This window comes from Ctenopharyngodon idella, chromosome 7 (assembly GCF_019924925.1).
Source record: "Ctenopharyngodon idella isolate HZGC_01 chromosome 7, HZGC01, whole genome shotgun sequence".
In the NCBI taxonomy this organism is placed as follows: Eukaryota; Metazoa; Chordata; class Actinopteri; order Cypriniformes; family Xenocyprididae; genus Ctenopharyngodon; species Ctenopharyngodon idella.
In genome coordinates this window covers 1,716,843-1,744,760 of record NC_067226.1, presented here as the reverse complement: position 1 = coordinate 1,744,760, position 27,918 = coordinate 1,716,843, and the positions used below count along the sequence as shown (strand labels likewise).

The window sequence follows — 27,918 nt, the reverse complement described above, 5'->3', positions numbered from 1 at the left end:
TGTCGATCTGCGTCTGTTGTAGAGTATTGTTTTAGTATGCAGAGAACCGACTCAATATCATTTAAAATAAAATTGAAGATAAATGGCCATTGTATTTATTGATATATTCATTTCACACCAAATCTATTTGATCAAACTTCTGGCTTACGGCCAACTGCATACGTCACAGCCAGCGCCTCGTGCTCTTTCTCGGGTCGTTAGGGCAACACTGACATCTGCAGGTTGATTTGTTAAGTGTCGAAACGTACAAAAACTCGCTCACTGAATTTGAATAAGGTACTGAATTTGAACATAAAACACTTCCAAACACGTTTAATGAGAAAATTACCAGATAATAAAACATAGATGGACCCTTAAAATACACCACCGGCTCACCGTTAAAGGGAGATTCGTTACTTTTATTATGCAGGCAGCGCTCGTGCGTAAGAGCAACGGGCGCGTGCGTCAAGAGGAAGAGCCGAATGTCTCTCCAAAATGGCGACGACCATAGAGAGTGGCAATGCAGGAGCTGCAAATAAGAAAAAACACCTCGGAATCCCCGAAGCAATATTTGTGGTCAGTGAGAATATGACATGTAGTTCCTTTTCATGTCCGTACTGTCGATAGTTTCTCGTGAAATCTCTGTGTCATTGTGTTGATGTTTAAACGGCTTTCTTAAGTAGAAAGCGCCCTGCTCTTCTCCTTATAAGGCTGCAGTCATTGCTTGGTTATGTCTTGAAGGTGCCGTGAGCTTTAAGTGACACATAACATAACTGACTAACCAGTATTTATATACTTGATAGGATAAATTCATTAAGGAAGCCCATAAGATGTCGTTAATGAGATGTGAACTATAACTGTTTTTGTAGGAAGATGTGGATGCCTTCATGAAGCAGCCGGGCAATGACACAGCAGACGCCGTGCTGAGGAAGCTGGATGAACAATATCAGAAATATAAATATATGGAGCTCAATCTGGCTCAGAAGAAACTCAGGTTTGATTATAATTCATTTTACGTAGTACAGTAATAGGCAAGGATTAGTTTCTGTGTCAATTCTAAAGGATGCTTTGCTTATACAGACTATGTCTGTACAATTGGTTTCCTTTGCATTGCTGTAGGCTGCTGTTGTCCTTTTGTTATAAGAAACAAATAAACAGTGATTTATTACTGCATTTATTAAATCTGACTTATTACACAGAGTAAAATATTGCATTAAATATTGTTGCTGATTGTACTAGAAGCTGACCTTTTTTTTTTTTTTTCCTTTCTCAGGTTGAAAAGCCAGATTCCACAAATCAAGCAGACGTTAGAAATTCTACGGCACATGCAGAAAAAGAAAGTAAGCCCATCACTCTTTTGCGATCGGTTTTAACTCCCATATCTCCATACATGTGAATAGATGGAGGGATGCAAATCAAAGGTCAGCTTTCTAATTCCTAAAAACGTTGCTTCTAAATGAGTTGCCCCATCCCAATTCACTTACTTGGACTATACCCTAAAAGTGTGTACTCTTTTTGGTAAGAAAAGAGTGTGTAGCAGAAGAGTAGGCAAGTTTAGGAACATAATACTACTACTACATACTACTACATCATAATTGCATCTTTAATAGACTGTGCTGTCACATAATGCATCCTGTCACCATAAACTTGCCTATCAATTTTCTTTTGAAAATTCACCCTTTCTTTTTTTCTTAATGGACGTTATAGATCTTATTGTGATCTGTCGCTACTTTCATTGTATTGTGATTTTAATATCCTCATACGCACATTCCACATTTCAGTTCATTTGATTTATGCTACTCAGTTCTTCCTGCTGTATTGGAGAGATAAGGAGTAGCACATTGATTTCCCAGTCGTGAGTTTTGCATGCAGATTTCACAATGTTTTTGCAGATGAAATAAATATTTTTCATCAGGTTAGAAATTAACAACTCCAACCCCTTTTTATCTAAACCTCTCGACTTAACCGTCAGTCTTGCGCATCTGCCATGTTTTTATTTATTTATTTTTTTTACTTGTTTATTTGTGTCCAAAGCGCAGTGGGTTGTGGTTAATATTAGCTGTTAGAGTGTGCATGGATCTGAACTTCAAATCTCCATTCACTATCTGTGTACTTTTGGGATGCTCATTTCCACATACTGATTAGGGAGTAGGGACACACTAATTCTAATTTCAAATACTATTTAGGATGGATATAATGTGAAATGGGATGCAGCAAGTGTTTTGTTCTTTGTCACTTTCAATCCCTCTTGCACTGTCTCATCACTTTGTTAGTTTTTTCTGTTCTGAATTATGTATGTCCAATCACAGGAAACTACTGATCCCATGGAGACACATTTTCTGTTGGCTGATAATGTCTATTGCAAGGCCTCTGTCCCACCCACAGATAAAGTGTGTTTGTGGCTTGGGGTAAGTTTCGACTGCTGTATTTCATTGTATGTATTGTCAACATGAAATCAATAATTGATACTGAAACAGTTTACTTTCTTATTATCCTCTGTCATATAGAGACTACTTTTCATGTCCAATCATTTACCGACTGATAAAATCAAGCGCTGCTTAATTAGACTGTCACTGCATCACATAATAGAAGTAAAATGAGTTGTGAACACCATATAATGTTGACTGTAATATTCCTGTTTTGACATTGTTGACAATTGCTGCCTATATTTGAACATTTGAAATGTATACCCAACTGCTTCAATAAAATATTTCTGCTAAATGACAAACCCTCAAGTAATTTTAGACATGAAAAACTTTCATGTTGATTATGTCTAGAAACATGTTTTTAATTGTTATTATGAAACTTGCTTATAGCCATGGTTATTGTTTTTGTGCATTAGGCTAATGTCATGCTGGAGTATGATATTGATGAGGCTCAGGCGTTGTTGGAAAAAAACCTGGCTACAGCTTCCCGTAATTTGGACTCTCTGGAAGAGGACCTGGATTTCCTCAGAGACCAGTTCACAACCACTGAAGTCAGTATCCTTAAACTATGGAAAATATAGAGAATCAGGTTTTTTTTTTTTTTTTTGATCAATTAAATAAATTGTCTTTGTTGAAAATTTATATAGCTGTGAATGTCAGATCAAGAGTGTACAAGTGTTTGTCAAACATTTACACTACCGTTCAAAAGTCTGGGATCAGTAGGATATTATAATGTTTTTAAATGAGTCTCTTCTGCTCACCAGTGCTGAATTTTTTTTGATCAAAAAATTAAAACAATTGTTAATTGATTGTAATTTAAAAATAATTTATTCCTTTTAAGGTGAAGCTAAATTTTCACCAGATTTGCTGCTCGATATTATTATCACAGTGAAAACAGTTGTACTGCTTAATGTTGTTTTGTGGAAACTGTGATTCAGGATTCTTTGCTGAATAGAAATTTCAAAAGAACTGCATTTAGGTGAAATAGAATTTTTTCCCTAATATTATAAATGTCTTAACTTTCACTTTTGATCAAATAATACATCCTTACTGGTTAAAAATGTGAATTTCCAAAAAAAAAAAAAAACCCTTTGAAGTGTAGTGTAGAGCTGCATGATTCTGGATACATTAAAAAGCACGATTTTTTTTTTTTTTTGAAACACAAATAACATTTATCCCACGTTTCTGAACCGAAGGGTTATGACAAAATGTTAATCGCTCCAGTCTATTTAAAATGTTTAATCAGTCTGAATAAATTATTCAAATTAACAGTTTGAATGAATGATTCCCTTTTTAACGTTCACTTTGCGTTCAGCGCTTTTGAACATAACTCTTAAAAGAATGATTCAGTGACAAATACCCTTTTTAACGTTCACTTGTCGCCATTTGGTGTCGTAACGAAGTAATTGATACAATCGTTAGTTGAAGTGCCAAGTTAATTTCTAAAGGAGATTTGCTCTATTTTGATCGGTACTGTAGACATCAGTGTTTATATCCAAACGATAATTTTTTATCCTAGTACTTCTGTGATAATAATAATGTTTGTAACACAAAAATAATGATAGTGTGGTTGAAAAGACTGTTTGTGAAGCTGTTGCATACCTTTACATAACTGCTCTCTCTGGGTCAGCGGCAGCGCAAACGCAGATTTGAATGTTCCGGTGTGATTTTTGTCAAAGGTTTGATAGACACAGGCGAATCGTTGTCATTTTGGAATGAAATCGAGTGGGTTTTTGAATCGAGATCGCAATCTTTTAACGATTAATCGTGCAGCTCTACTGTAGTCTATGCATGTATCCGAAAGGGTTCAGTTTTTACATTGTTACCAATATTTGATGTGGAGAGCATTGAGGTTGAAATTAATGAGATGTAGCTGTGTTCTCATAGTCCACATGTGCAACTTTTTTTAGACAATGATGGTAGTTCTGGTTTGTGCTCAGCCTGGTCCATTCTATACATTACCACCAAAAGCATATTATTTACAAATATCATATGTGTAACATATTTTGTTTTATACATTCAAACTGTTCCCAGATAGCAACATAGTGTGGCCCAGATCTGGCCCACATCTGGTACATGTGGATTACACACGGACCAGATGTGGGCCGGATCTAGGCTGACACTATGTTGCTGTCAGGGTTACCTCAAAAGCCAGCTTGTGATTGCATAAAGATGCTGAATTAATGACTTCAGTTGGTAAAATGTTCTCAAAGCTATGAGTAAAACTTTACAGTCTTGTCAATTACATCATCATTGGGCTCTCAAGTAAGTGGAAATGCAGGCCAGCTGTGAGAGAGATGAGCTATGTTTCCATCCACCTATTTTTTGCGCATTTTGGCATATCGCATAAATGCTGGATGGAAACTCTTAAGATGCGCATAAATTCTAAAAATGTGCATAAAAGCATATGCACTCAATTGAGGCAGATACATTTTTTGATCTGATAAGACATGCACATAAACTACAATGGAAACACATTTACTGAGTAAATCCCTCTATGCGCAACAAAAAAAACTCACATGACTTTGCCTCGTCAGTGGATGTGATTGGATAACTGGACTAACCAGTGGATCAGTTTAATTGCACAGCATCTAAAATGTTGGTTTGATCATGCCTGCAGCCTGAGCCAAAGTCTGTCATCAAAATTATTTGGTTCAGTTCCCTCCCAGAAACATCTCGCATGATTGCGATCCCAAGCACCAGGCATCCGATCGCAAAATAACATGACGGCGTTTATTGCATTTCATCTGCACACTCTGAGATGTAAGTCATTTATGATGCAGGAGAAAAGAGCCACCATGGCTTCCCTGATTGCAGCAACTTCCATTTTTAATACAGATATTTTGTGCCAATTTCCCAGGAAGTGACGATTTTGTTCTCTTGAACTCATGGAATGGAAACCGTGGAATGTCGCATAAAAAATTTGTGAATAATGCAGTTTTGCGCACAAGTTAAATTTGCAACTTTGGATAGCTATGAATAGCTTTGAATAGCTATGGACCGATGCACTGGCTCCAACACTATTGGTGGAAAAGGGTAATTTTGTTTGTCATGTTGTAATGTTATTGAAACTGTTAATATTTATCAATGCCTATATTTATGTACATGTAGTGTTGGTTATGTGAACATTGAGTGAATTATATGAATTTTGCTTAGGAATATACCACATCACATTCTCTGCCTAGCAAACTGTTTTGTTTTTTTAATGGAATGACATCTGTAGGTATCTTTCAAGAAAGAACTCTTTCAGGCAAATCAGATACAGGCCATAAGTGCCACCTGTTCTCACCACCTGTTAGAATCTCTTTAGTGAAAGATTTGTTGACTTTTTTGTGTCATCTTAGTCTAACATGTCTCTCCAGGTTGCGAAGCCAGGAAAAAATACAAAGATAACTTTCCAAAATTTTCAGATAAACCTTAACCGCTATTCACAGATATGGCACGTGTTTACAATTGGGATGTCAAGAGAAGGAGCAAAGATAACCTCCTCAAATCTGCTGAGCGGTCCTAGAAAAGGAGGCCTAGTTTGGTCACACCCCACCCGAATTCCTTCCTCATCAGAAAATTCACCCCCATGTATCTGTTTGCACCAACACCAACTGTTATCTATTGATTTATTACTTTTTAAAGTATTTTTTCAAGTAAAAAGGTGAAAAACATCAAACAAAAGTAATAATGGTAGTTTTCTTGTTTTCTTTTTTATGATGATTATTAGCGGTTTCAGATTGGGGTTCTCTCCACAGGGTCTACAGATTTGTTTTCCTCTGTGCCCTTTTTCCTTTTCATTTGTTGTTTGGTAAACATTTGCATTTTCAGTTCTGTTAAAGCTAAACTGTAAAGCTCAACTCCTATGGTCCTATTTCTTTCTGTGGATTTTTTCTTGCCATATCTTGGTGAGATCATTGTCAAAATGCAGCATACAGAATATCAGGGGGACATCTTGTTTCATTCATCAGCCTCCTTCCTTCTCCACTTACCTTTACTTTTCCTTCTCTGATGTCTGTTTTTTCACTCTTGTCCTTCATCTGTGCTCATTTGTCACATTGTAGCCATTAAACACTGAACAAGGAACTTATAATGAAGTGTTTTTGAGAAGGCACAAAATCGATGAGCTGGTTTTTGTTTTTAATCTGCGTAGCTTTTTATAATTCCTTGTCTGATTAAGGTTCTGGCAGTGAGCGAGATGAATAAGCTGCAACTAATTAAATATGTGCCTGCAATTCTGTCCCTTTCTTTCAATCTTTGGCAATCACTTGTGCATTACTGAAATTAATAATTTTGTCTTAAACTTCTGTTGCCTTTCAATCACAATCTTTTGGAGCAGCACAACTACTGAAGTGGTAATATCCTCATTAAACTGTAAAATGACCGCTAAATAGTGGGTGGAATGTAGAGATATTGTATAATATTCAACAAGAACATTTTTAACATGTTACTTTAATCTGTAGTACATTTCAAGTTCCCTTGATAAAGAGGTACAGAGTCAGTAGTGTTTGTACAGCCAGTCCTTGCAAATCCACATCAGCATCAAAAAGCTTACAGAGCAAGCGAGTGGTCAACACAATTCAAAATCTTTTGGTCCTTCCCTGAGACCCTGCTTCAGCCATGTTTAGAAATGGCTTCATGTTTATCCAATAATGTGACAGATTAACTACTCAGCCAATTGTACACAGTTATGGACAGTATTGACACATCATCTCCCATCAGATTTGAGAAAGCGGGAATGGATTTATTTCATTAGGGATGAGAGTGAAAGTGAAGAGCAAGTCATTTCAAAAAGTAAAGATGTTATAGATGAGTAAAGTAATGGTTAAATACATGGTGATGCACGCTCCATGGATATAGATTATGTGAGTGTGTACAAGATCAAAGGCCCTCACTGGGCAGTTAGGAAACGTAAAGGAAGAGCTTGCTTTTTTCACATTAGATAGTACAATCACAAGCTGTAACATCAGAAACACTCTTTGGGATAAAAGGTGTAAAAGATGTACCTAAGTACAACAGATTAAGGTTTATTTGTAATTCTGGTGAGCACCAGAGGCCTCTTGTGGTAATGCGTGATAAGTGAAATGTTATTAATTGTAAAATAATGCACAAATTGAATAATCCATCTGGGGCTCATGGATGTACTTTCAGTAGTCCCTTTTGAATCTTTGCATTAGATCATTAAAACGAACCTCTTGGGTGATATGATGGACTATCATACAATCTGAGTGACCTGCTTATCTCACACCACCTCAATTACAATTGAAAATCTAGTTTTTGTTGATAAGGGAATTGTTTAGAAACATTAGAGATGATGTTTTTTCAGTCTTTGAATTCTTCATGTAGTATATTGCAGTATTTCTCCTTCCTTTTGTCTTTCACATTGCTAAAAGTCAATAATCAGACACATCATACCTCCAGCAATCACATTTTTCAAGTCTGAGATCTTTGAGTCAACAGAAATGGGTATCCCAGCATTCATCTGTGAAGTAAGCAAGTTAAACTTCTGTTAGTCTTTTATCTATTCCATGATAAAACCAGTAGAAGATACCTGGAACAAGCTTAGTCCCGGATACGGGAAATACCCAATGCTCCCATCTTCATTTGGAAATTTAACTTTCGTGGCTCAATAGAATGAATGCCAGATGTGCAGATACAGTTAAAGTGCAGATATAGTTCTGACTGGCCAGTATAGGTTCTGCAATAGGTTATTTACTAACCTTACATTCTCAGCAGTCAACAGTGTTCAGTTTGGCCATATACAAGATTGTGTGATTAGGAAAATGAGCAAAGTAGTATAGAAAAGTGAAGCAACAGGGCATGGTGGGACTCAATTAGGCATTCAGCAGGCAGGAAGGGGCTGATGGTGTCATAATCAGGGAGTTGAAGACTGACCCTGTGATTGGAGAAAGCGGTTCTTTTGTCCGCCAGGGCCCAAAGGTTTGATAGGTACCAGGGTGGTGATTGCTGACTCAACAGAAACATCGACGATCACCCTTTGTAACTTCTTCTGACGAATGCACCACATTTGGTACAAACCCGCTCTTCACTCCCTCCCAGCCTTCCTGGATGGTAATCTCCCCGCTCTTTACCAGCTCGAATATATCCCGTGTAAGCTCCGTAAAAGCCCTCTCCACATTTATGGCATCACGTGCTGAAGTCTCCACATAGCGCATGCCGTACGCAGCCGCTAGCTTCTCAGCCTCTTGTCGGCTCACCTGACGCTGTGGTTCCAGATCACATTTGTGGCCGACCAGCAGGAAGACAATGCTGTGGGGCTGCACGTGGCTGCGTGCCTCCTCTAGCCACTCGTGAACGTTCTGGAAGGAGCGACGGTTGGTTATGTCGAAGAGCAGCAGACCTCCCACAGAGTTACGGTAGTATGCTCTGGTAATAGACCTGAAGAAAGCATTACAGAATGAAATTATGTTCCTGAATTTGAATTGAGATAAAATACTATTTAAATGTAAGGTAGCATTCAATTTGGTATAAAATGTAAATTCACCCCATCTATTTACTAAATGCATGTTGTTGATCTTATCAATGAATGATTTATCCATGCATATGTTTGTTTTGTTTGACCTCATTATTTTTAATCAAAAATTTTTTTTCTTCTTTTTGTTAGTTTTTCTTTTTTTTTTCCTTTCTTCTTTTCACTCAGATGTACGTCACAAAATAGAAAAAAAGATTTGTTGTTACTTGCGTTACATTGATTTTAAAATGAGCTGAAATTCATATACCTGTACTTTCAACAAGCAGATTCTGTAACAATGTAGACTTTAAATGTCTTCACAAAGCCTCGTCTCTTAAAGTTTTGAGAAAAGATTTAAGAGTATTAAAAAAAAAAAAAAAAAAAAAAAAAAAAAAAAAGTATTTTAAAAGCCCCAGGTCTCACAGACAAGGCTTAAGCCTAAAATGCATGTTTGAGCTCTTTTAACTGAAAGTAACTTGCACAAATTGCACTCTTAAAATATGTCAGTGTCATTGTTTTGTCACAAGATGCACACAAGTAATGTTTTTTTTTTTTTCTAAGGCATGTTTTAAAAAAGCTACTTAAAGGGTTAGTTCATTCAAAAATGAAAATTCTGTCATTAAGTACTCACCCTCATGTCTTCCCAAACCCGTAAGACCTTCGTTCATCTTCGGAACACAAATTAAGATATTTTTGATGAAATTCGTGAGCTTTCTGGTCTCCGATAGACTGCAACGTTATTACCAATTTCAAGGCCCAGAAAAGTAGTAAAGACAAAGTTAAAATAGTCCATGTGACTACAGTGGTTGAACCTTAATGTTACGAAGTAACAAGAATATTTTTTGTGTGCAAAAAACAAACAAAAATAATGACTTTATTCAACAATTTCTTCTTTTCCATGTCAGTCTCCTACGCTGTTCATGTAGTAAACACAGTGCAGGTGCTTCCGGGTTCTACGTCAGAACGCCAGCTCAGTATTGGCAGACGCTGTACACGTGAGCAGCACAATGCATGCGCGTGATGCTGACGCGGGAGCTGGCTTATAATTAACCGGCGTTCCGACGCAGAACCCAGAAGCGCCTGCACTGTGTTTACTACGTCAACTGTGTTTACTACGTCAACACACTGACATGGAAGAGAAGAAATCGTTGAATAATGTTGTTATTTTTGTTTGTTTTTTGTGCACAAAAAGTATTCTCGTCACTTCATAACATTAAGATTGAACCACTATTTTAACGATGTCTGTAAGTAACCTTTCTGGGCCTTGAAAGTAGTAATAACGTTGCAGTCTATCGGAGGCCAGAAAGCTCACGGATTTAATCAAAAAATATCTCAATTTGTGTTTCGAAGATGAACGAAGGTCTTACAGGATTGGAACGACATGATGAAAAAACTGTGTAAAAAGGCATCAGAGTGAGACTGTAAAAGAGGTCTGAGCTTGTGAGGAGTACTGCTGGGAACACACTGAGCTGTGAAGGATGCTGAGGGGCCTCTGGAGTTACTGACATCACTTTAAGTTTTAAGACATTCGTGACATTGTAGACGGCAGTGATTCATCAAGTATTTCCATTTCCTGTAGGAGTTTTACAAAATCTTTTGTTGGTAAACAGGCATTTGAGCAGCATTTATTAATAAATAAATATAGACAGTGTCTCTGAATCACATAAGGTGGGAAAAAAGTATTAGTGACGTGTGAATCAGTCTGTCATCAAGTCTGGGAGAAATACATCAGCACGGATACCATGGAAACACCAATCATGTGGATGGATAAGGACTCCTGATCAGATAAGCTTGATGATTTATCTTATTGAAACTTAAAGGTTTAGTTCACCCAAAAATGAAAATAATGTCATTTATTACTCACCCTCATGCTATTCCACACCCATAAGACCTTAGTTCATCTTTGGAACACAAATTAAGATATTTTTGTTGAAATCCGATGGCTCAGTGAGGCCTGCATGGCCAGCAATGACATTTCCTCTCTCAAGATCCATTAATGTACTAAAAACATTTAAATCAGTTCATGTGAGTACAGTGGCTCAATATTAATATTATAAAGTGACGAGAATATTTTTGGTGCGGCAAAAAAAACAAAATAACGACTTATATAGTAATGGCCCATTTCAAAACAGTGCTTCATGAAGCTTCGGAGCGTTATGAATCTTTTGTGTCGAATCATGATTCGAATCGTGTGTCAAACCACCAAACTGCTGAAATCACGTGACTTTGGCGCTCTGAACCGCTGATTCAACACAAAAGATTCATAACGCTCCGAAGCTTCATGAAGCAGTGTTTTGAAATCGGCCATCACTATATAAGTCATTATTTTGTTTTTTTGGTGCACCAAAAATATTCTCGTTGCTTTATAATATTAATATTGAACCATTGTACTCACATGAACTGATTTAAATATGTTTTTAGTACATTAATGGATCTTGAGAGAGGCTATGCAGGCCTCACTGAGCCATCGGATTTCAACAAAAAAATCTTAATTTGCATTCCGAAGATTAACGAAGGTCTTACGGGTGTGGAACGGCATGAGGGTGAGTAATAAATTACATTATTTTCATTTTTGGGTGAACTAACCCTTTAATAAGGTGGAGGTTTCTTTTGATGTGTAAGCAACTATTTGACACTTACAATATTTAAATATGTAAAATAATGTGTCCATTAGAATAAAAATCTTTCTGAACTAATAATCAATATTATTTACATAGACATACATCTTTATGGACAATTATTTACAGAGTTGCAGAATCATGAGAAAGCTCTCATGTAACACAATCCAAGATAAGGATTTACAATACCTGAAGCGTTCCTGGCCTGCAGTGTCCCAAATCTGCAGTTTAATGCGTTTCCCAGGTTCGATCTCCACCAGGCGAGAGAAGAAATCCACCCCGACTGTCGGGTCTGACACCTGCGCAAAGCGGCCTTCTGTGAATCGCCTGATTAAACATGATTTTCCAACAGTGGAGTCCCCGATGACAATTAGTCGAAATTGGTAAAGCCAAATTGCTTCCATGTCTATTCAGGTCTGTCAAAGCAAAAAGGAGAGAATTGAAATTATACTGTGCATTAGATGCTGCCAAAACATATATTCATGGTTCCCAAAGACAAAATAGAAAAGAGAAACATTCTTTATTTTATTCACCCACAATTTTATGTCAACCTGCTTTACCAGCTTTCTAAAAGGAGGAAATATGGTAAAGTTCTCTTTAAAGCTTTTGTAATTCATCCATAACCTCTTCTGGGAATGTGTTGTAGTTATAAATATTACAGCAATTACATTATCATGGCCTGACAATCATTTTAGTCAACTACATCCTTGCTCTTCGTGGGAAGGTAGGCCTAGTTGAGGCACAAAATCATCCTTTTAGTGTTTGGTTTTAAGGTGTACAGTAATGATAGCGTCTGGTGGTTTAAACTTTACCTAAGTTCATCTTAACGTGGTATTTTTGTAAAATATAAGATGAATACAAGTGGGATAACTGGCTAAGCCAATTCCATATAATGTCTATACTATTTTAGGATAAATTTAATGATTTTTCTTTTCTTTTTTTTCAGTAATGGAAGAATATACACATTATGATAAAAATGATTAGTCTTAAGTGTCACATTTAACCTGCATCAATACTTGAAATTTTTAGTAATTTGAGTTTTTAGGTCCTTAGTCATATGCAAGTAACTCAATACTCTAACAGTTATCATGACCTATTGACAAAATGTGAAGTCTGTTAAATGACTGAGATTTCACTGAGGCTCGCCTGATAGCTGGCTATCGTTGGCCTTGTCATAATTACGATTGCTTTTTGTTCTAAATCTACAAAACATTCAAATGTTTAACAAGCGATGTCTTTGTGTTGAAGCATTTGTGTAGAAAATCCCTTATTCGGTGCTCTTTACTTACGTTGTTTTTTTGTTTGGTCGTTTCAAAGCTACCAAACGGCAGATCCCATAATCTTTAAAAGATTGAAGCCTCTTTAGGAACCTCTGGATGAAATGACAGACATAAACTATTCACATAATATACCGAATAATTAACAAAACATTCGTCTCTACAGAAAAAAAACAAACAGGTGCAAACCTAACTGCGCCGCGTAGGCGGTCTATTTTGCTTGGATGTTGCTAAAGATGAGTCGCGTGTTGTTAAAATGGTCCCTGCCTGGATCAAAGTCGCGTAAAAGTCAAAGATGATTTACGCTTGTCATGTTTTGATCCACGCTTGAAAGATGGAGAAATGTTTGGATGTTTTGGGCTGATGAAATGGAAGCGACAGCAGAAGCATCATATAGCCTGACTCATTCCGCATCAGCACCAGTACCACAAGCCTCCTAATAGTAGCGATAGACAAACGCGTGTCATCACCACATACATTAATGATTCCCTCTTTACTTTTACATACTACTTATATTGTTTCATAGATAATTGTCAGCTTATTGGGGAACACATTGGAAATTCACCATCAAATGAAAATGGTGTTTTTAAAAATTAATCCAATAGCATATAGTAGGCTACACACAAAATGTTTATATATATATATATATATGTTGATGATGAATATGGGTTTTCAATTACCTTCAACATCTCATTTTTGAATGTTTGATAACATCCTTGCTTTTAATTAAAAAGAAAACTTTTTAACTTTTTTTATTTTATTTAAAATGCAGCAAAAATTGTCTTATAAACACAACTGTACCACTTTTATGTTGATTTATACCACTTAATCTAAAAAAAAAAAACGTTAAAAAGAAAGGTATGTCATCACATTGGAATTTATTTTAAATATTAATATTAAATATCGTTTTGATACATTTACATTTAGGAGGGTTGAAACATCACAAAAAGTAGTAGACTTCGTCTTCAATTCATTGGTAAAGCGTAGGTGCATTTTCATGTGCGCCATCTATTTCAGATTTTACGAGAAAACAAACCAGATAATCAGTATGACGGGAGATGTAGTTTCTAGGCGATTATTGACACTAAACACTGGACCAAAATCTCCTCCTAGTCTTAAAGTTCAGTTAAGTCTTAAAGTTCAGTTAGGCACACTGTGATGAGCTTCTTGAATAGATCGGTCAGCACAATAGACATTTGGTTGGAAAGGCTCGACAACGGATCCACCGCGCGAAGAAAAGTTGTCGACAGGCAAATGAAGTGTGAAACTTCTCACTGCTGAAGAAACGCATTTAAAACGCACTATAGCCTACTGACAGCGATCAGGCGAACGTCCTTAAACGCAGTTTTTTTTTCTTCTGTTTTGTACTTTTACGATCCACGAAAACCTAGACGTAGAGACCTAGACCTCTATCACGGCTTTTATTTTAAATTAAATAAAATAAAAGCTTTCTTTCTTTTGGATATTTATGTCATGTAGTTTAGACTGTTGAAATGCAGCAAGAGCGGTTACTCAAAGTACTTGTCATTGGAGATTTAGGTGTGGGGAAGACTTCCATCATAAAGCGTTATGTGCATCAGGTTTTTTCTCAACATTACCGCGCAACTATAGGTGTGGATTTTGCTCTGAAAGTCCTGAATTGGGATCACCGGACTGTCATTCGACTGCAGTTGTGGGACATTGCAGGTCAGTTACTGATGTTATGTATTCCCTGCCTTTGCCTGCAATGTTAATGATTTTTCACTAAGTTAAGTCAAAGGCTACCTTATCAAAAAATCAATAGGCCTATGTAAATAAATGAGCATATGGGTAATTGAGAGTAGATTTTAAGGAGTGACAGCAGTGTCCTACAATATGACATGCAATACCTCACGTGAAACCATTCAACAAAACATTTAAATCTTGTATACTTACATTATCCATGCAGTTTTTAGGACATTAAATTAATTTCAAGTTTATAAAATCTTGATACTATAAGAAAAGGTAATTTTTGTGATATCTGTCAGATACCAGTATAATGTATATAAAATCAAAGCAGTGCTGAAACAATAGGCAGCGATAAATTCATTGTGCACTTTGAATTTAATTACTGCTGAAAAAAATTGAGCAAAACTCAGAAAACTATAGTAAATAAAGTACTGTGATAATAATTAAATGGAAACAAAATTGTGGGTTCTTTCTAACACCTAATTTCCTAGCACTGATATTTTATTCACTGTCCACAGTGAAACTTGCACCATTACAACATAATATTTGATCTTAGGAAAAATAATAACACACAGAAAGAGATGAATAACATTACTGGAGTGATGCCTTTAACACTTGGCTTGGACACATTACGTACAGTCCAAAGCATGCCTTGTTTGGGATTTTTTTTCCTCTCTCAGCTGTTGTGAGTGACCTCATAGTGCTATGAATCACTCTCTGTGTTTATGCTCAGATTAAACTAAAGCACAGGAACAGGAATTTGTGTCTCGTGTTTATATTCACTGGTCTGGTCTCGTGCTTATATTGGTCTCATGTGATGGCCCTCACATCACCTACTGGCAGAAAACACTAAAAACTCTTTTCCATCGCTGAAACAATGCATTTAATTCAACATGGCTGAGAGAATAGAAGATTCAGAAATATGTTTACAAAACTCTAAAAATAGAGTTATGGTTTTATTTTTCATGATTACAATAAAATGTTAAATTCACAAAAACTGATAAGATTTAAATAAAGATTTCTATCAGCATAGTTTATTGACTGTGAAAGCATGGATGGCTGTGCCCCTGAGCATAGACTTAACATGGAGAAACTGCTAGATTGCATGACAGTCTCATCCCTGATTGAATGCAATAATTTATGAGTAGTTTCACAGAGGACCTCATAAGATCATATTTCAACTGCAAACCATGCATATTAGCTGTGACAGTCTAACTGGCCTCAGTTTGCCTTGATTTTCAGCATGATAATGCATTAATACAGGCTAGGTCCTTATAAATACCATCGGGCTGAATGGTTCTTGTTGTGAAACCGTGCTGATCCAGACATGTTCACAATGTCCTTTTCCATGTGGTGCTGTGAAATCAGGATTAGAATGGTAATATAGAAATGTAAAAGTTCCCAGACTAGCTACAAAGGACATTTATTGACATAATATTATATGATGAATATATTAATATGAGTATAATGAGTTAGCTATAGCATAATGTGTCTTGCTTATGAAAAATTGTGTCGAAAAATACTTAAAAATAAAGGTTTATTGGCGTCTTTCATTCCGTGAAGAACCTTTAACATCCAAAGAACCTTTCCATTGCACAAGAGGTTTTTTTTAGTGGAAAAAAGTTTATTTAGATTATTAAAACCAGCACAATTGAGCACAGTAAGTATGCTGAGAAATCTGGGCCCAATGGTGAACTGCTCTCAAATGAAAATACAAATAGATCCATTCTGACAGATTTTATAAAAGCGATTAAAGAGTCTGCTTTTCTCGTGTGGTCAAGCTCATGTCATTTGTGATATGGGAAGATGTTTATGTTGTCTGCAGTCAAGGAAACCATGCACATTTCTGAAGTTTAGCCAGTCTAAGAAAAGAAAAAATATTGTGACATAGCACTTCAAAACCATTAAAACAAGAAAAAAGACTTAAATAACATACATAGAAACTATCTTACACTCTTTTCTTCTTTATTCTCAGGACAAGAGAGGTATGGCAACATGACACGTGTGTATTACAGAGAGGCCGTAGGGGCGCTTGTGGTTTTTGACATGACCCGTGCCTCCACTTTCCAAGCTGTGTTGAAATGGAAAAAAGATCTTGATTCTAAAGTTGCCCTTGGCAATGGGCGTCCCCTGCCAGCTGTCCTGCTGGCCAACAAGTGTGACCAACAGAGACATGGTTTGTGCTCCAAACTGCCCAAACTCGACAACTTCTCTAGAGACCATGGATTTGTGGGTTGGTATGAGACGTCTGCGAAGGTACAGATTATAGGCTATATTTTTTTTTATATTAACCTCTGCAGTAGCTGCACATCTGAAAAGACATTTCTACTCATATTGTTCCTTCCTCTTTTTAACAGGACAACACAAACATTGAGGCAGCCATCATGTGTCTTGTGCAAAATATAATGGCCATTGATGTGGAGGATGTTCCTGTGGAATCAGATCCCAGTGTACTGATCCTGCCTGCTTTTGATTATAACCTAAAAGAGCGCAGTGACTCTAGATGTGCTGTCTGCCCAAAATTCCAGTCCAGCTGAAAACCATACAGTAAATTATAGAGTAAGATGGTGAAAAGAACAGAGAACAGAGTGGGAAAGAAAATTACAAAGAGAGAGAGAGAGAGAGAGAGAGAGCGCGAGCGGTCACACTCTTGGTTGGGCCTTCAAATTGTGCTAAAGTAAGCCTTTGTGGGAAAGACAAGACCATGAAGCTTTAACACTTATATGCACTTAACATTTACACATGCCAAAAACAACAATGTCATCAATAAAACATGCAGGGTTTACATAGACTTTTCACTGATAAATACTTAATGTTATAGACTCACAACTAAATAAGGCTCTTGCAGCAGAAGCACATCTGCCTCAACTTTTTGTTTCTATTAAAGCCTCTGACTTAAATTCTGCATGCTGTTTAAATGCAATATACAACAAGCTCGTGTACACTCAACAGATACTTGAGGCTCTAAAAACACAGTTAATGTCACCATGAAATCAAAATGGACTATTCTAATTTTTTTTTAATGGGATATTACAGTATTTATTATAAATGATTTATCCGTGCACATCATTACTTTTTTTTAAAATTAATTTGCCCATGTAATCTTTAATTAAAATTAAAATAACTACCCCTCCCTCTTGCAGTGACATCTTCTCTTCTCTGATGATGTGTTTACTGACGTGAGGGCGGGACAACCTGTCACTCATGTGACATCACAGCAATAGCAAACCACAGCCATCCAACGATCCAATCCCGATGGACCCTTTTCACAGATTGTGATGACACGTTTCCAAAGTTATCAACATTGCAAAGCTAGTAAAGTTTTTCATATTTTCATTTTTAAAAATTTAATACACATTTATAACACTATATGTTGTTTTATTTCCTTGTCAGTAAATGACAAAAATTGAATTAAAATTTGACATATTTCTCTCTTCTTACCAACATAATCAACCTCTTTATATTTTTTCCCTTTTTTGGAAAATTCTGTAAACTCTATCATAGATTTTTTTTTTTTTTTTTTTTTTTTTGCTATTGGAGCACAAATTATTATTATGGACAAAAATTATTTTTGCTGTCATCTCCCGTTCACCGCTATAGAAGTTTACCCAACTATAACAACTTCCACTTCTGAGAACCCCAGAAATGTGAAAAGGGTCCATTGACAAAACCAAGTCCCACCAGACATTAGGTCTTGTTCGAGAAGCCATTTCACTTGGTTATACGTCACAATATGGAAGAAGAGTATCGCAACATGACGACTTTAAGTAACTAGTCCATTGCTGCTTATCAACCTGAGATATTTTTGGAATTTTAGATCTGATGCAGACCACAGATGGAAAGCCCGTCTGAACCAACAACAACAGCTCGACCAAGTACTGCTTGTAGTGCATTCTTTATAGATATGCCTGCACATATGACAATATTTCAGATGTAATAGCTGATAAAATTGTTAGGTAGCACTTTATTTTACAGTCCTGTTACCCATGTACATATCATGTACTTATTACAGTAATTACAATAAATAACAACCCTGAACCTACCCCTAAACCTAACCTTAACCCCTGTAGTTACCTTATATTACCCAGTATTTTCTTAGGTAAGTACACTGTAAGTACACGTGCTGTAAAATAAAGTGCAACCAATTGTTATTTATTGTGTTTAAGGTATCTTTTATATTGGTTTGTGTCTTGCATTGGTTTATGGGATCAAGGATGATGTAAGAAATTATGTGAATGAAATGAAATGATAGTGATATAAAATTAAAAAATAAGCAGTCATGTGCCAGCATATAATAAATTCCATTACTGTGAATAGCAGTACTGGAATTCAAACAGTCAAATGATATGTGTATGCATACATATGCAAAAAAATGGAAAGCAATTGCTTTAGACAGGTAATTACGCTCAAGTGTCTCGGCTGACACTAAGGAGGCACGTGCCTAGTGTTTTAATGTGTCACTGGATGTTTGAATGTTTTTATGTCATGACCCGTATGCTTACTGTCTGCTCACAGCAGTAATTTTTCACTGTCTGTTTACCCTGTCTGCTATGTCTGACTTGCCATAATTATGGATCCCCACAGTTATCTTACTAAATAGGCTTCACTTTTTCCACATTATTGTTTTGGACTGTGTAACTCTATCTGTATAATTGCATCTTGTAGCTAAAAGGTATTTATCATCTCACAGTACAGTAAAAAAAAAAAAATCTTTCTGCTTGTTGGACTGCTTTAGAGCTCTTTGCCTCATAAGAGTCTGCCACATGGAGCGTGTCTAACAGTGACCTTTACTAAGCCTACTTTTTATTCAGTAGACATGATGATGAATAATTTTATGGCAATTTATATAAGTCTTTCCACAAAAACTTGCCTCTCATGTCGCACATGAACATTCTGTTTGTCAGCAGGAGACAGTCAAATATTCAGCCCACTTAATGTGATTTTGTACAGCTAGTAAAAACTGATGAATGGAAACTGTATATCTGGATTGCATTATATTTATTATATAATTTGTAAACACTCACGGACACCGTGTGATGCAATGTTTAAAATCTTTTAAAAACACATTTGGAATTTTCTATAAAATGGAAAATAATTTCCTTTTTTGGAATAATCCAGTATAAATGTCACTTAATCATAATAACCCACAGAAAACGGAAAAATTGAGATCATTACACAACAAATCCAATGCTTAAGAACAAGTGAGGCGTGATTTCGTTAAAGCGTTATTAATTGTGCATCTGAAGAGTGCAGTTGATGCGCTATGATTTTGAGAGGTAATTGCTCATGATATCGTTTGGAACAATACGGGGAGTGAACTGGACGCGCTAATGATATAGCAACTCGCACCTACAGTGCTGTGAAAAGTGTTGTATTTCCAGCCTTGGGCAATAATTATAGGTCTGAGAGCATTCCCGGAGGATGTGTAGGCTATTGATCGATTTACAGGTATGCTGTAGTAAGGAAAACGTGAATAAGGGAGCTCCGACACTCCAGCCGAGGATGCGATAGTGTCACGGCGCGTTGTCATTACGGACTGATCAAAGGGAATTCCGTAAAAGTGGTCAGGAAACTGTTACAGTTTTTTTTTTTTTGCTCATCGTAGGGGATGTCGAAAGGTTAACGACTATTGGGACCAAATTACCTTTAAAAAAAAAGGGGGGGAAGAGAGGCGGTGGAAGATGTTTTCCTCTAATCAAGTTTGAGCAGATATTTTGGTAAGCACGCTGGGGAGTGATGGTATTATTTCTTCCTCTCAAAAAGAAGCCAGTCAGAAGTGATTCATCAAAAGTAAATTGTAATTTTCAAACATAAATCAAATTGAAAATATTGTTTTGCTGCCTCCAAGGATGATAGCAGCAGAGCAGCTAACTCGACATAATGCTGTGGATGGGGACAGAATTGCTGCTTCTTTTTATTTTCCCACTGAATTCAGGTAGGATACTGCCTTGAATCCTTTTACTTAAAAATATAGTTTATATGGTCCGTTGTGTTTTTATTATTGCTTTTTTATCCCATCAGACAGCTAGCTGTCTTGTTCTTCATTTATTTATGAATAATGAATAATTAGTAGCATCTTGTAACATTTTTTTTTATTTTTTTTTTTTTATTAGCTGTAGCATGCTGTTTGTCTAACTGTGTGTCTGTTCTGTTATATAGTAGAATATAGTTTCAGTGGATTTCAGGGGACATGTAGAATGTAGGAATAGAAAAAGGCACAAAACAACCTGAAACAACAAACATCAAAATTAAAACATAAAATTAACTTCTTCATTATTACATATACAAGCCCTAAATTAATAAAATGAATACATGCAATACAATGTACAAAAGAAATTGGCCTTTTAAAATATATTAATAATTAGATACTTTTATGACACATGACTAGGCTGGTAGACATTTTTGTCGGTGCAGTTTCTGAAACACTACAGCACAACGTTCATTAAGCAAAATATTACAATGTGCAGTATAGAATACAATATACAAACTGAGATTTCACATCAGTATAGTTAAAATTTTGCTAACAGACCATGATGATATGATTTTTTAAATAAATAAATTGCTAAATAAAACTAACAGCTCATCTCTTTTCAATTCACCAGCGCAGAACGCTGAATTACCTGAAGTAATGGACAGTGATGTGCTCGCCGAATATGCATACCAGTCTGGGCCGTCATACCTGAGTCTGATCCTGTTGGTTCTAACCGTGGGACTGTCCGGCAGTGTTTACCTCTGTGTGCTGCGGTACATTTGTACCGGCTGCTGCCAGCCAGTAGTTGTTGGACCTGAAGATGAGAGCATGTCAGGAGTGGTGTGATAGCAGCTTTTGTTTAAAAGTGTGTCTGTCTTCATGACTGTGTAGGTTAGCTTGTGGCAACAACAAATCATACTTTTTTTCATTCATTTGAAGGCTTATCTTAAGGACATCAGAATGTTATTGTAAGATAGAATTTGTACAATACATTTCTTGTGACGTTCCTCATTTGTTAGTCACTTTACACACTTTACTAAATTTACAGTTCTAAAGCCTGTATGTTGGCAGTAAAAGCATTCATTTAGCCTAGTCAAACATGTGATTATATGGATGATGCAAGGGCTGACTGAATGAGAGGGAGAGGTAAACCATTTTAGCAGGCGTTGGATGCTCTGTCAATCAAGAGAAGTCCTTCTCACAAAACCTGTTTGCAATGACACAGTCTGCAGTAACACCTGTATACTTTCAATGAATGTAAAGAGCTTTTTAAAAACAAGGTCCAACAAATATGGAACCATTTATGTGAAAAAAATGCACAATAATTTCTTTGTCCACATAATTTATGTATTTTAAGTAATCTTTAAAGTGATACAGAATTTTTGTTTTTAAGGATAAAGTGGTCCATGCAGTGATGCAGTGCAACTTTCTATTACATATATTGGCAGAATTTGAACCATAATATGTTATTTACATGCCAACATCTCTTGTTTCATTAAGTAGGATGTTCCCTGGGGAAGTGATCAGTTGCCAAGGGCTACTGCTGGATCTAGTTGCCATGGAAATAATTGCATCTGCTTACCTCTAGATGGGGCTGTCACATCATCCGTTCAGAATGCCTACCTAGGCCTATTCAAAAAATTGCTGGATTAGCCTACATCTTGTAGAAATACTTTTGTAGATCAGTAGATCACAATGTTCTGTGTGTGTTCTAGTGTAAACACATTATGTTCACTGCAAATGCATTGTCTTTGTGCACATGAATACCACAGCGTGAATAGATTTTTAGTAATTTTATAGTAATTTTGTATTAATCGTAATTTTGCAGTGATGTTAAAAACAGCTATTAAAAACCAGGTTTACTTATACAGTGTCATCAGTTTTTTAAAGTAGACTATATATAGCCATATGTGACTAGTTCAAATGAACTAGCTATTTATAAATAAAAAGTTTTTCTCAAAGCAATACATGTTCTAATGCTCCTCCCAAATGAAGTCACAGGATGACACCATTGTGGTTTTGCTCTTTAAACCACTTCCTCATACAGAAAGGTATGTTGATTGTTGTACTTCCCCTCAGAAACATTTCCTTTTGCTTACCCCATGTTTGACTCTGACACTGGGTTTTAATGCTTTAGAGGTCACAGGTCATTGTTTTTAACCCCTATTCATTTGTTCACTACGTAATTCACTACATAGTATTTATAATTCTAATAAAATAAAATTAAAAGTTCAAGCAAAATTTGTCAAATGTTTATTTATCTAGTATCTTGTTACTTGGGCACATGATGGCATTTGCTGAATCTGATGAGTGTATTTTATTTATAATGTCTTTTAATGATTTAATTGCCTAGTTAGTGTTTCATTAACAGATAATATATTATTTGTGGTATTTTAAACCAAAATAGTCTATATGGTCTCACTGCTCTGCAAGTAGGCAAAGAAAACAACTGGTGGACACTTTCTGATATTCATTTCATGTTGATGGGTGTCATAATATGGTGAAAAGCATAAGAAATTCATGTCAGTCATTTACATGTGAATAGACAAGGGCGAAAAGACGTGCAGCTTTGTTGTGCTTCTGACACAGCTGGATGTAGTTTTCAGAATGACAGACATACTTGCATAAAAATAGGTTAAATGATGAGGTCATAAGCTTTTCTATAAGGCATTTTGAACATATTTAAACTTAAACTTCTGATCTTTGAATGCAGTGTTTACAGTTCCTTGCCACACACACAGGTTTGTTTTGCTATCTTAGTGAGGACATTGCATAGACTTCAATTGATTTTATATCAGGTCAATGATATTTTCTATCCCCCTACACTACCCCTACTCCTAAACCCACCCATCACAGAAACATGTGCACATCATTAGATTTAAATAAAAACCTCTTTTGGCTGAGATAAAACTAGTGAAGACCAGTCAATGTCCTCACTAGTGGGTTGTGAAAGTATTTCACAATATTAGTAAGGACATTAGTCAAAACAAGTACACACCATAGGTACACACACACACACACACACACACACACACACACACACACACACACATATATATATATATATATATATATATATATATATATATATACCTGTTTCGAAATATGATTATTTGTAAATAGATTCTTACCCACAAAATGTAAGAATATTTCGACAGAGGTAGGCTACATTGCCTACATAGCCTACACTCGATAGTCTCACTGTAGGACGAACCACGAGTAGCTCAGCGACTTCTCTGATTGGTTGATTCTGGTTTCCAAATACTTTGAATGCAAACAAGATCTTTGCACAAAACATTCTACTTAAATTACATAACTTTAAATGTATATAAAATATATCCTATGAAAACTTAAAATAGTTTTTATTCTATGAAAAGCCATGTCATTCATGAACTATTGATTCCCAAGCTGGATTCATGAGTCCCTAGTGGCTAATGATTGAACTGCAGTAAGTCCGTGAGATTGAGATGTCAACTGGAAATGCCAAATTAAATAAAAAAGTTCATAGTTTAAAAAAATAAAATGTGTAAAATAAAAAAAAAAATATATACAAACTGATTTTATATATAAAAAGGTAATTTAATGTCTTATTCGTTATATTTATTCAAATGTTTTTCAAAAGCAATCTCCAGGGTTATTTCATTTATGGAACAACTGTCAAAAAAGAGTCACAACAAGAGTTTAAGTTGAGAGTGGTAACGCTATTTCCCACGATCGAGTGAACGCCACTTGCTCCCGTCCAATCAAACTCTAGCTCTTCGTTCACCTGATCACAGCGAAGCCATTTTGTCCTGAACGGCTCCGCCAGCGCATTCTTCACCAAACCGGAATAACAGAGCTGACAGTTCGAACCACAGCCACAGAAACAGCGACAGACAGGGGGGTTATAGCTACACCACCCCTCATTTAGTCCCGAACAACTCGACGTCTCTAGGTCTCACCACGGACGGAACCGTGTCGCATACGCGGACTAAAGGGGGACTTTAAGCGGGACGGAAGGGCAGAGAACCAGGCATCCGGTTAGACGCGCTGGCTTACCGGGCTGGAGTCCAACTTGAGCCGGACACTTTCAGCTGTCTTCGTCGGGATGCACGCTGGACTTCTTTTTAAAGATATTTTCCATTCTTTTTGAAGATTATGTGCTATTTAGGAATAGCTTAGGCTCGCGCAGGATTGTTATTTGTTAGTAGTTGAATAATATAAGAAAGCTGGAGCAGTAATTCAAGCTCAGATGTGATTTATCTACTCAGCTGGCTGGGTAGATAGTTTAGATTGTTGATGAGATAAATCGCCTAAATAGTTTGGTTACATAATACTTTTGTTTTGTTACCTGTGTAGTTACATTGTTGCGTTAATCCATATTTCTTACCGCCTCTTTGCTACGTCTCTCATAGGGTTTGGTTTGTATGTCTATGCATATTTCTCGCAAACAAACCTGTCAGAGTTGTTGACTGGTTAAGTCTTGGTGCCAGTGTAATAGCAGGTTTATAAAGGCAAGAAAAACCACAGAACAGTTTTGCTCATCTGATCTCAGTATAGTCTGCTGGTGTTTCCCACAATCCAGTTAAAAGGTCTTTATTGGTGAGGCTCAAGCTGGCTGACAGGTGATATTTTCTGCCTGAATCCTCTGAGCTGGCCTGACTGATAGCTATGACATTTTCCAACAGTTGTTTTGTATCTTCAGACTTCAATAATACCAGTATCTGCTCTTGCTGCCAATGCTGTATGAGTAATATTAGCTAACAAAAGTTCAGATCGCCCCTCCAAATTAGTTACGGCATATCTAGTTGTGACATTTTTACTAGTTAGGTCAACTTTTCCTTCCTTTTTTTACTACAAGTGTATAAATTAGTGGCAGTTGACTTGGTGGCTGGTTCAAACATATCAAACTCAACAGTTTGTATCGAGTCAGTGTATTTTTGTAAAATTGTCCTATACTCGATCTTATTGAAAATACACGTCTGCAGTGAGATCAGGTCAAGTTTAGTGCTCATTTTTCATATATCGGAGCTGAATAAAAATGTCAGGTCAGTCCATCACGGATCGCATTGCTGCAGCTCAGCACAGCATGACTGGATCAGCCATCAGCAAAGCCGTCTGCAAGGCCACAACGCATGAAGTCAGTGGACCCAAAAAGAAACACCTCGATTGTGAGTATACCAAAAAAAAAAAAATCCTTGTAATTGTATTTGCACAGTCTCTGCAGGTGTTCTTGGGTGCTCTTTTAAAAGCTCAAAGTCTTACTGCATGCCTGGCATGCAGTACCACTAGCCTTGCACATCCTCAGCTGTCTGGACGCTAGTGATGAATTAGAACATGCTCGTGATGGGAATGCTGATCTGTCTTTGGACGCCGTCAGTTCAAGGAGCTGATGCCACTGTAACGTGGCAGTATACGGTCATTTACTGACTTTGTGGCCCATTTTATTTTTCTGTAATGATGTATGTGTTATTGCAGCAATGTTGAAGCAGCTTGTCATCTTACAATCAGCTTCAGTCTATTAATATGTGCTTCATAATGAGCAGCCGCTTCTGCTTGAATCAGTGAATGTAGCTGTCAGGGATTCTGATGCATTGTGTTTGAAGTCATGTGGTGTGTGTAATGTCTTCACGTCTTGTGTGATCCCTCTTTTAACAGTCATCATCGAGACGGTGTGGGAGCGATGAAGGTCAATACAGGCGTGTGTGCAGTGAAGCATTGAGTCATTGATTCTTTTGATAAAAGCAGAGTTAATGCAGAATGCAGCATGTCAGTTTCATTTTCGCATAGGCAGTGTCTAAAGAGATGAGCTGAAGCATTTGTACGACTTGTTTCTGACGTTCTAAATGCAGCTAAATGCGTCTAGGTGCAAAATGCTCTTCATCAAGGGATTTCTTTTTAGACCTTTATCTGAGATTTCCTGATGGAATGAGGGAGGCTGGCTGCTTCGGCACCTTTTGTGCTGTTAAACCACAGACCTTCTTGCAGCCATGAAAACGATAAAGCCTGATTGGTTTGTTTTGTGTTTTTGTCTTTGATTCATCAGTGTTTGCAGAACACAGCTTCATGTTTAGTCTGGATTTGTTTCCTGTGTCAGCCACCTGTTATGTGGCCTAGTATGGTAGACTGTGCCGATCTGCCAGCTTCATTGCTTCTGTTTTAATCTGCAAACACTGCATAACACAACACTGTATTTGTCGTAACTGTGACTCAACGCAGAATTACTGAAGGTTGAGTGTTGCTTACTTCCTCTTTTTGCTTAAAGCAGAGAAGTATTATATCCAGAAATATTTCCACATGACTTGTTTAAACCGGTTCTTAGAATTGGGGAATTTTTGAGGCCTGACATATGTTGTTTTTCTGTTGTCATAAAGACCATATACGTCATAATTTATTAGAATGCACTGGTATCATATTGGCATATTGGTTATTGGTGATCTTCTTTTAAATTTATTGATATTGGTTGATTTTGGAAATTTGTGACAGTTCATTTCCCCACTTTTTACATTTAGATTACTTTTGCAATCATCTAACGCTCAATTAAAGTTACTCTTTAAATGGTTAGTTCAGTTCAGAATTAATTTCCTGATAATTTTCTCACTCCCATGTCATCCAAGATGTTTGTCTTTCTTTCTTCATTTGAAAAGAAATTAAGGTTTTTGAGGAAAACATTCCAGGATTTTTCTTCATGTAGTAGACTTCACTGGGGTACAACGAGTTGAAGGTCCAAATTGCAGTTTCAAAGGGCTCTATATGATCCCAGCCGAGGAATAAGGGCCTTATCTAGCAAAACGATCGGTCATTTTATAAGCTTTAACCACAAATGCTTATCTTGCACTGCTCTGCAATGCGCCACGCATTATGTAATCGCGTTGGAAAGGTCATGCGTGACATAGGCAAAGTACCGATCCAGTATGCGCTAGGCATGTGACAATATCAAATTTTCATGTTGCGATAATTGCTGAAGCTTTTATAAGTAAATCATCAGGAAATTTTAATTTTGAAGTGAACTAATCTTTTAAAAACACAACTGAATAACACTGTTAAATTAAATCTTTATGCAAAATAGTAGGCTACAATTTTAATGTATCAACCATTTATTGGTTATTATTAGCCATAACTTTAAAAGAATTTTTGGCTTATGTGTATCGGCCAGAATTTTAATTTTACTGCATCCCTTACTGCATCTCCCAGAATAAACCCAATGTTTATTCATTGCTTTTTCATTCTGATTAAAGCAGTCTGTGAGATTGGAAATTTATATAGCTGACAAAGAAGTTAATCTTTTTTTTTTCTCTCTCTCTCTCTCTTTTGAAGATTCTGTCTTTTATTATTTAGTTTTGTCCAGTTTGCATTCACTTTCCTGTTCTGTGCAAACATCAGTGAAATTTTTACTGAGTCAACAAACAGATTTTGCTCTCTGACCTCTTCGGAAGCAGTGAGTGGGACACTGGCTTTTGGTAGATCTTGAGCTTATTGTACTGAACTGGGATCTGTGCTCAGT

General features: G+C 36.6%; 4 protein-coding genes across 11 annotated transcripts in view; 3 read left to right on the top strand and 1 right to left on the bottom strand.

Moving 5' to 3' along the window:
- The first annotated feature begins 389 nt into the window (after nucleotides 1–389).
- vbp1 (von Hippel-Lindau binding protein 1) lies at nucleotides 390–6,250 on the top strand. Its single transcript, XM_051900475.1, has 6 exons — nucleotides 390–555; nucleotides 849–973; nucleotides 1,253–1,319; nucleotides 2,289–2,387; nucleotides 2,822–2,960; nucleotides 5,840–6,250. The coding sequence occupies exons 1-6, from the start codon at nucleotides 475–477 to the stop codon at nucleotides 5,914–5,916; spliced, it is 588 nt and encodes a 195-aa protein (XP_051756435.1). The 5' UTR covers nucleotides 390–474; the 3' UTR covers nucleotides 5,917–6,250.
- A 574-nt stretch (nucleotides 6,251–6,824) lies between these two features.
- rab39bb (RAB39B, member RAS oncogene family b) lies at nucleotides 6,825–13,175 on the bottom strand. 3 transcript variants are annotated; one of them, XM_051900473.1, is made up of 4 exons: nucleotides 12,947–13,175; nucleotides 12,770–12,852; nucleotides 11,670–11,896; nucleotides 6,825–8,789 (listed from the first exon to the last, which is right to left on the bottom strand). In XM_051900473.1, exons 3-4 carry the CDS (start codon nucleotides 11,882–11,884, stop codon nucleotides 8,363–8,365), a joined length of 642 nt encoding a protein of 213 aa, XP_051756433.1. In that variant the 5' UTR covers nucleotides 11,885–11,896; nucleotides 12,770–12,852; nucleotides 12,947–13,175; the 3' UTR covers nucleotides 6,825–8,362. The 3 variants fall into 3 exon arrangements, with proteins under 3 accessions (XP_051756433.1, XP_051756434.1, XP_051756432.1); XM_051900474.1 differs by having other exon boundaries at nucleotides 12,952–13,175; XM_051900472.1 differs by having other exon boundaries at nucleotides 12,770–13,175.
- A 631-nt stretch (nucleotides 13,176–13,806) lies between these two features.
- On the top strand, nucleotides 13,807–17,597 carry zgc:162171 (uncharacterized protein LOC565931 homolog). The gene is made up of 3 exons (XM_051901148.1): nucleotides 13,807–14,443; nucleotides 16,440–16,720; nucleotides 16,822–17,597. The coding sequence occupies exons 1-3, from the start codon at nucleotides 14,251–14,253 to the stop codon at nucleotides 16,999–17,001; spliced, it is 654 nt and encodes a 217-aa protein (XP_051757108.1). The 5' UTR covers nucleotides 13,807–14,250; the 3' UTR covers nucleotides 17,002–17,597.
- Nucleotides 17,598–23,944: 6,347 nt separating this feature from the next.
- si:ch211-200p22.4 (phosphatidylinositol-binding clathrin assembly protein) overlaps nucleotides 23,945–27,918 on the top strand; it is a 71,705-nt gene continuing 67,731 nt past the window's right edge. The window contains exon 1 of one of the 6 annotated variants that reach the window (XM_051900728.1): nucleotides 23,945–25,585. In XM_051900728.1, the coding sequence (XP_051756688.1) occupies nucleotides 25,456–25,585 (130 nt within the window). In that variant the 5' untranslated portion in view covers nucleotides 23,945–25,455. The remainder of the gene's footprint in view (nucleotides 25,586–27,918) is intronic. The other 5 variants (XM_051900723.1, XM_051900727.1, XM_051900726.1 and 2 more) reach the window with 5 other exon arrangements.

Excerpts from the sequence above, each read along its gene's own strand:
- zgc:162171 (XM_051901148.1), top strand. The coding sequence starts at position 14,251 with ATGCAGCAAGAGCGGTTACTCAAAGTACTTGTCATTGGAGATTTAGGT. Across the intron at positions 14,444-16,439 it reads GCAGTTGTGGGACATTGCAG|GACAAGAGAGGTATGGCAAC; the intron begins GTCAGTTACTGA and ends CTTTATTCTCAG. Across the intron at positions 16,721-16,821 it reads GGTATGAGACGTCTGCGAAG|GACAACACAAACATTGAGGC; the intron begins GTACAGATTATA and ends TCTTTTTAACAG.
- rab39bb (XM_051900472.1), bottom strand. The coding sequence starts at position 11,884 with ATGGAAGCAATTTGGCTTTACCAATTTCGACTAATTGTCATCGGGGAC. Across the intron at positions 8,790-11,669 it reads GCAGGCCAGGAACGCTTCAG|GTCTATTACCAGAGCATACT; the intron begins GTATTGTAAATC and ends TGCTTTCTTCAG.
- vbp1 (XM_051900475.1), top strand. The coding sequence starts at position 475 with ATGGCGACGACCATAGAGAGTGGCAATGCAGGAGCTGCAAATAAGAAA. Across the intron at positions 556-848 it reads TCCCCGAAGCAATATTTGTG|GAAGATGTGGATGCCTTCAT; the intron begins GTCAGTGAGAAT and ends CTGTTTTTGTAG. Across the intron at positions 974-1,252 it reads CTGGCTCAGAAGAAACTCAG|GTTGAAAAGCCAGATTCCAC; the intron begins GTTTGATTATAA and ends TTCCTTTCTCAG.